Source organism: Aptenodytes forsteri, unplaced genomic scaffold, assembly GCF_000699145.1.
Source record: "Aptenodytes forsteri isolate BGI_AS27 unplaced genomic scaffold, ASM69914v1 Scaffold87, whole genome shotgun sequence".
Taxonomy (NCBI): domain Eukaryota; kingdom Metazoa; phylum Chordata; class Aves; order Sphenisciformes; family Spheniscidae; genus Aptenodytes; species Aptenodytes forsteri.
Window position 1 is genome coordinate 6,646,502 of NW_008796041.1, and position 8,734 is coordinate 6,655,235.

The 8,734-nt window shown below is 39.4% G+C and overlaps 1 protein-coding gene across 1 annotated transcript in view; it reads left to right on the forward strand.

Moving 5' to 3' along the window:
* The first annotated feature begins 1,832 nt into the window (after positions 1-1,832).
* LOC103904151 (guanine nucleotide-binding protein G(t) subunit alpha-3) overlaps positions 1,833-8,734 on the forward strand; it is a 29,002-nt gene continuing 22,100 nt past the window's right edge. Inside the window, exon 1 of the mRNA XM_009285534.1 lies at positions 1,833-1,950. Coding sequence (XP_009283809.1) covers positions 1,833-1,950 — 118 coding nt within the window. The remainder of the gene's footprint in view (positions 1,951-8,734) is intronic.

Genomic DNA, 8,734 nt, shown 5'->3' on the forward strand with positions numbered 1-8,734 from the left:
TATTTTCATTTTTTAAACAAAGCAGTTGTTACTATGGCTGCATAAAGATCTTATTACAGCCTATTTTAAAGAATAAACAAACTAAGAATATAGGCTTAACAAAACAGAGCATTTTCTTGCATTGTAAATGTATATGCAAAAATTCAGCTGTTAACTAGTACTGATTATTCATTTCTAGCAAAGCAGTGCAAGGAGACTGAAGACAGGGCTTCCTGCTCCGCTGGTTGAGCAGCACATGCTGAAAAAGCACAACTTCAGATCTTTATTGCAGTATGTGGTCTTAAGTCTGAGAAGACACTCACATTGAATGGCATGAGCACAGCAAAGGACCTGTCTTTTCTCAGAGGACAGCGCTCTCCTGCTCCAATGGCACAGAACTCGTTAGTACCACTGATGATCTTTATTCCTCTCACTCCCATCTTCCCCATCCAGCACTAGTTGCCTTCCTGTTACACCTGGGGTCCACCTACTTCTGCTGCGGGAAAGTTGCTTTTCTATCGGACAGGATGAGTTAAATGCTTTGCTCTGGCCCTCTTCCTCATTTATCTTCTGACCTAAAAATACGTCTAACATCACTCAAACTGACCTGTACGCTCACATTTGCCTTCAACGTTCTTTCCAGGCTACACCTTATAAGCTTACACACTGTAAAGTCAGAGCGTTGCTGACTATTACTAGCCAATAATTTTAAAATTTTAATATTTTTATGTTTGTATGTTTTATATAATTGAAATACTTTACAAAGTGAGTAAGTATAATATTGCAATTAATTATAGTATTGCACACTAATAAGATTTATTTTATTGAAATTCTTAATCTGAAGAGGAGGGACCAAAAATAAAGTATTTTGGATCTTTTAGTCCTGACGGTAATTCTACTCTCACCCACTACCACAATATTACAGTAGAGTGTATTTTCTCAATATAATGCTGACACCACATGCCAAGTAATATTTCCACCGTACTGCATAAAATACTTCTATATTACTATTACACTATGAAGGAACGAAGATGAAATTATTACATCAGTGAGGAGACTCTGACCTGTGCCCTTTCTTACACAGAAAAGTTGTGGTGCTTTCAGCCAAAACTGGTAACTGCTAATAACATCATCAAAAAATGGAAAAGACTATGACATTCATCAAGGAATGGCTGCACAAAAGTATCCCAAAGATATTACAAATTGCAGTAAGTTGCCCATTACCATAACAAGAAAATAAATGCACTTGCCATAATATGAAAATGCAGCAAACGTTCTGCATGTTCATTAATAATTCAAAACAAAATATGTCTTAACTGTATAAATCCAAATTCTGTCATTTTAAAATAAAGAATACATATATTTAGAGCTATGACCACTGAGAAAGATGAAAAATAAATTATGCAAATGCTTCAAAAATTTATAAACCTGTTTTTGCTTCAGGGCACCAACACCGATTCACAAGCTGAAAAATTTTTCCTTGAGCTGAGTTATGCCCAATTTTATTGTTTCAAGATATTCCGCACATTTCTTTGAAGCATGTGAAGCTGGAACCTGTCCGAAGAAGGACAGAGATCTCTGTGGACCTTGGTTTTGCCCTTGAATGGATCATTTTAATTCTATGACATCATAACAGTATGTTTTTATGTCCCTATATAAATCCTTGACTGTAGCATCTCCAGATCATGTGACAGGCGAAAAGGGACCGTTTGATTTGAAGGCTGAACACAGAGGTTGAATGGGATTTTTAAATTTTCTTGAAGCACGGGCTGTTGTCCTTCTTCTGAATTAAAGCAACTAGTCTGATAAGAAGCAAATCAGCTGGACAAAGAGAGGATTTTTAACACCTCAAGATGGGCAGTGGAGCCACTTCTGAGAGCAAGGAGTCAGCCAGGAGATCCAGAGAACTGGAAAAGAAACTGCAGGCAGATGCAGAGAGGGAAGCCAGGACAGTCAAACTACTACTGTTGGGTAAATAGAATAAAAATTATTCCTAATGCTTTTCCACTGAGGGGTTATTTTGCTCCGGAATTACATTTCAGTACAGTGAATTTCCCACCTCTCACTATTTTATTTGAAGAAGACAATCCTGTTATACATGCACAAAGTGTTCTCTAGTTGTGAACGCTCATGAAGCAAGCAGTTAAGTCACAAGGAACAGGTTGGAAATGGCCATGTCACTGCATGTATTCAATTTTAAATATTATAAATCCTTGACTTTGGAAAGGTTTGAGAAATGAGTACCTACTGTTGGAATAAATGTTATGATGCTTACTTACACAGAATGTAGCACAGACTTTTTTTTTTTTTCCCCCATGGATCTATATGCATTCATTTACAGGATTAAGTGAGATAACTGGTTGCACAGAAAATCCCCAGGTATCACAAGGTATTGATAGTGTTTATTTTCCAAACTGTTGCACTTCATTTTTTACAGAGGCAAAAAGTGACATGGAAGGGCTTTTTTTGATGTATAAAAATGATATTGTGGAGAGTGGAATGGAAGGTAATGAAATGACATGAATACAGATGAATATTCTCACAGACTACTGCTTCTAATCCACACTATGATCGATTTATTAACAGCCGGCGGGTGTAATGGCAAAAGAATTTTTTTTTTTTCTTGATACAGCTTTATTCTTCTCTCTTTTTTCCCATGGTACTGCATAGCCTACAAGAAATTTCCAAGAGCACAATAACACTGCCACCATCTTAATATTTTTCTTCTAACAGTATGATGCCTGCTATGACAGTTTACATTGGTTTCACCAAATGAATAGATAAACAGCCTTTGATCATTGAAATGTTTCTATTTTTTCTCTATTATAACCACAATGCTTACAAATGCTTTTAAACTGACATTTATTCAGACTTAGCCAGAGCCCTTCGATAAAGTAAATCGGCTTAACTCTGTTGTTTTGTATCTTATGCAAAATGGCTATTTATACCTGCTGAGAATCTAACTATTATTATTAATAAAGAAAGAAGAGAAAAACACAGCCATGCAGCTTTCTCAAATAATAACAGGAAAGTAGCAGTTTGATACATTTTATGTACATCAGTATTCAGATTGCAGTTTACAAAGCTTTTCAGTCCAGTGGAGAATATGAAGATTTTGTGTGCCACATTAATACAAAATATTGCCCCTACTGAGACAAGCTTGAGTTGATCAAAAAACAGAATAATATTTTCACTTAAACTTTCATAAAATTTCAATACTTTCTGTATACTCTTACAAAAAGGAATTGGCATATTGAGTTAGAACCAGGGTCTATCTATCTACTCCAGCATCCTGTCTCTGACCTTATCCAACACTGATACATGAGGAAGATGTAAGAAATCCTTTAAGAGGAGTTTATAGGATAAAGAGGAATTTATAAGATAAAGAGAAATTTATAAGATAAGCAGTTTCGTGATATATTTTGATCTTCAAGCCTTCATGTCTTGGAAGTAGTACTGGAGGCTGTCTTACACTAGGACACAAACTAAATTACCCCTCCCAGAACACATGTATGTATTTAGTATTAAGAACTTCAGTTTTTAATGTTTCCCAATGTATATAATCAGTCTTTTTCTGACACTATTAATATCACATTCTCAAGATAACTTCAGTAAAATACTTTGAGATTAATCACAAGCTATGTGAAATAGACTTCTAGTTCATTCATTTCAAATCTGAACATATTTCAGTTTCATTAACTATACAAGCACTCTTTTCATGAGACAAGATGATCATCAGAATCTGAAATACTTTTGCTGAAGTCTTCTTTATAGTCTATATTTCCATAATATCTTCCTTTATTCATGTCACACATGATAAAGATTCAAATTTGTCAGTGGGTAAGGTTTTTGAACATTTTTTCTCCGGGGAACTGTTATGACAAATCACAAAGAACCAAAGATTGTTCTTAAAAAAGCAAGAGGTGAATAAAACGTGAGTGTTTTGAGCCTATAGCACAGCTAGAGTGAAAGTGTCTCTTGAACACCTGGAATCACAGCTGCTGAAGCAATGTGTATAAGGGGCACCATATAGCCCCTTCCATAGTCAACCAGTGAAATGGCCAGATAGGAGAAGATTAAATCTACTGTATTCAGATCTGGGCCTGTTATCGTTCCATGCCTCTGAGGTGGTCTCAGAAATGATTCAAATTTTACACTTCGTAAATCAAGGGCAGCTCCATTCAAGCCAACCAGCCTAGTCCTACCCTAGTCCTAGGTTTCTGCTCATCCAGACCACATGTTGCCTCTATATTACAGCCCAGATGTCATCATTATTTCTTTTGCAGTAGGCAGATTGGTAGAAAATACTCAGAAAGAAATGGATATGTATATCATAAGTTTTTCAGTGTGATCATTATGCTCTTACCCTTAAAATGTAAAAAAAAAAAAAAGTTTTCTGACCATTTCCTGAGAGGATTATTTAATATCTAGTCTGGTCTCTCTGCATCCTCCAGTAGGTCCCTTTACAAAAATGAAATTATATCCAGAAACCAAAGACACCACAGTTGTTTATGTTAAATTCCATGATCTGGGCAAACACATTATCTGTGTTGAGGTGATAAGTTAAAGTTTATAGGACATGCACATAAAAACTGCACATATAAACTGGGGGAGGTGGAAAATTGTGCCACTTTCTGCTGTTCTTCACAAGTTGTCCAGGAGCCAGGAGGGTTAAGTCATCTGTGCCAGGCGTTCCTACGTTGTCAAGGTCATCCCACCCCCCCACCTTGTCCACAAACCTAGCCTCTATATATTTATACTGCCAAAAAATCAGATTGTTTTATGAGTCTGGAACAAACTCCAAGGTGAAAGTTTTATTTGCTTTGTATCAGGGCCATATCTTGCCTACCACATCACAGGCAGTTTATATACTTTGTAGGAGGCCAGCCCATAATTTATTTGTGTGCAAAGTACAGCGCACATTTGAAATGTGGCCAAAACAGCTGATGCTCACAGTGATGTTTCACAGAAATAAGAACTTAGTTGCAGTTTAAATAATCATTAAACTTTGAACTTATTTCTTTTCAAAGTACTACTCCATGTCTACAGTTTTCAGTGGCAGGACAAAACTCACCCTCATCTGAGCTGGTCATCCTCAGCTCACTTAACTGAGAAATACTTTTAGGGCACGACTCACCCAATTTAATTTAAACATCTGCTTCAGGGTGACAAAAATTGAAGCTGTTTGTTTGTTTCAGTTTTAGTAGCAAATATTTTTCTCCACTGACTATAAGAAGTCTCTGATAAGTAGTCTGAATGTAGAAGTTTATAGTATAGACATTCAAAACCAGTTAAATTAACCAGTTACTGTAGTACTGAAGTCAGGTTAAAGTTCCTGTTATTAACACCTGCACTGGAACAATGGAAGGAAAGACTCTGAGCACAAAGATGGCCCAATAATCCTATTGACTGGAATACACCGATTTTCTTTTCTTGGGGGTGGGGCAGCATTTAAGGACCTTATTCCCTCAAAAGGCTTAGATCTTAGATCTTTTCTCTAGTTTCTTTCTCCCATGGAAAAAGTTTGTCCAGTTTGGTAAAAGGACCAGAAAGATACAATTTCCACTCTAGTTCACAGTTTCCAGAGCTCTGAATGGCACAGACAAGGCTCAGGCAGAGGCGTGAAAATTTTTCTGATTTTAATTTGAAGATTTTATTTTCCTGCTTTTTGCTGTTTTGTGTCATTGTCAGTGGCTCTTGTGACAGGTTTCAAACAAAATATTCAGGCAGCAGGCTTTTTAATTTTCTTGCCTTTACTTCTGGAAACTTTCCTAAACCAAACCTTTACTTCTGCATAAATAATGATTGTAAAGAGATAATAGCTCTTGCTTTGAGACACAAAAGCAGCTTAATATATAAAAAGAACCTTCTTCAACAGCTCAGCAGATGCTAACCTTGAAAGGGGCTTGTACTCTCCCCAGTTTCCACAACTATTCAAACAAATTCTGCTTAGAAAAAAACAGTAATGTCAAGTTGCAGCTGAAGTCCTGGGTTCTGTTCTCCTTTGAATTCGAGAGATTCTCACCGGCTTTCAAGCCGCCTCCAGTTTTTTCTCTATTTCTGCTCTGTCTATATGCCTTGGTGGCCTGCAGAGAAGAGGTCAGGCAGTCCCCGAGCAGCGGGGCAGTTCACGTCAGGCTGCTGGCTCCTTTGCAGCTCGGTGCCTGCAGCCACGCTGCACGGCACTTCTTGAGTCTCCTCTGCAGCCCCAGCGTGCCTAGAAATGTAAAGGGCTTGGGAAGTGGGGGGGTGCAGTTTGAAACATCCAAAACAAGAAGAGAGGCAGGTCACAGTCTGCCAGACTGCTGTGTGTATGGCACCACACTGAAGGTGGATGTGGCATGCCCCAGGGCGTGCTGAAAGTGATCTCTGGGAAGAAGTATGGGAGCAAAGTTCCATCGACCTTACTGGCAGCGGGGACATCTTCCAGCTCCCAGAAGCGGGGCCAGAGTTTCAACCATTGACCGAGATTCCTGTGCCTTTATTTTCTGTGCCTTTATCCATCTCAAGGAAATTTGGCATCCAAATAGAGGTAGAGAAATCAGAGGTAAATTTGAAAAAGTGAATTCTTAAACACGTGAAATGCAAAATACAGGCTATGGCATATTATCCCTGGTCCCTATCGGGCTGAGCAATAAATCTTCGCAGTGACAGAGAGTTTTTCAAAAGGCAATTAAACTTTCCAAGCTTCAAGACAGGACTAAGTTTAGCCTAAGTTCTCGTCTTTCATTCAGAAAACCTGGGCCTGATTATAATTGACCTTTTCACTGCCTCCTAAAGGCAAGCTGCCTTCAGATCCCCATGCAGTCACGTAAGGGCTATCATGACGCTCTCTTGCTGTTTCTGCAAGCGGAAGGCTACTGCGGTGGGTGGAAACGCAGCCCTGTCCCTACTCTCCCATCCTGGGGCCCTGCAGGCTGCACAGGAGGGGGAAGGAAGAAAGGAAGCAGGTGCAAAGTAAATTGTTTCTGACCCATTTCCTGGGGTGCAAATGCTGCTACAACTAACACGGTACTCCAGAGTGAAGCCAAAGTCTGAGAGTCATCTGTTGTTTAGATAAAGGCATTACTGGATCATAAATTAAAGATGAGCAGAGGTAGAAAAATGCACCCAAAAGATATAAATTATGCCTCCCACTCTATTTTAACTTTGCCTTTCAGATCTGGAAGAGAGGTTCATTTCTATATAATGTTTCCTGGCATCTTTCCATGAGGTGAATATATGAATTCTCAGCACAGCCTGCTCTCTTCCCTCCAAAAAGTATAGCAAACACCACCTTGCTGACAGGGCTTTACCACGTTCTTCAGAAGGGCATTGAAGGGATAATAGATGATCTATGGCAAATTTGCATTTTTTCCAAACTGTGGCAGATGGCAGCATCAGCCCATTTTGCATAGGCTCATTTTTCTCTTGCACTTTCTGCCATTCACATCATGGGCTTTAGAAAATGCTTTGCATATGGTTTACTGTCCGTTGTGATTCATTTGAGTAAATTAATCCCTGTCATTTAAATGTTATTAGTTTTACAAAATCTGTTTGGAAAGTCTGTGATCAGTTTGTTCCATTCACTGAGAAGCCCTCAGTTAAAATAGCTATGCCCCAGATTTCCTCTTTTGTCAAAAGTATTTGACACCGTCCAGTGAGGTAAATGATAATCTGCAAAGAGAAAAGCAGTGATGAATCCTGTCCCATGGATTCACAGCCAAAATTAAATCCTCTCTTCAGGTACTTTCAAAATCTGGCTCGTTTGGCAGTTCTTGCCTAGCGTGACCACTCTCACTGACAAAAGTTAAGATGATAGTCACTGGCACCGATTTCCAATGGAGAAGGTTTGCATTGTGATTACTCACTTTGCATGAGATAAGAAGGGCAAATTAATCGTACATAATCTGACCAAACCTATGCCCTAGTTCTGCAACTGGCTGTGCAAGCAAATGCCTGTACCTCCCCGCCAGCTGTGGGGATTTCCTGCAGAATCGTTCCCAAGCTGGGTCTGTGGCACTGCTCTGCAGGTTTCCCACTTCCAGCCGCATCACTTCATAGCAGAAGACCACGGGGCAGAGGAACTGGCAAAACACCGGTGTCAAGACATTTGCTCATGTGCTGCCTCTGCATCTAGTGGGCCTGGTGGTGTTAGGTTGACGGTTGTACTCCATGATCTTAGAGGTCTTTTCCAACCTCAATGATTCTATGATTCTATGATTCTATGAGCTAGACCACATGCAAGTCTCCACGCTCTGTTTTTCCAGTTGCTCAAAGATGCTGGCTAAAGGCATGGAACCGTCTGGTTTTGCTTACAAACGGTCATGATACATATTAAATTGGCAGCTACAAATCATGTAATGAACGGGACACTGTCAGAAGCTGTAGTTTGTTCATGTCTTTCTAGACCACATGCAAGTCTCCACGCTCTGTTTTTCCAGTTGCTCAAAGATGCTGGCTAAAGGGCATGGAACCGTCTGGTTTTGCTTACAAACGGTCATGATACATATTAAATGGGCAGCTACAAATCATGTAATGAACGGGACACTGTCAGAAGCTGTAGTTTGTTCATGTCTTTCTGCCCATCTGTCCTGGTTTTGGCAGGGATAGAGTTAATTTCCTTCCTAGTAGCTGGTACAGTGCTGTGTTTTGGATTTAGGGTGAGAACAATGTTGAAAAAGCACCGATGTTTTAGTTGTTGCTGAGCAGTGCTTACACTAGTCTAGGACTTTTCAGCTCCCCATGCTCTACCGACTGAGAAGGCTGGAGGGGC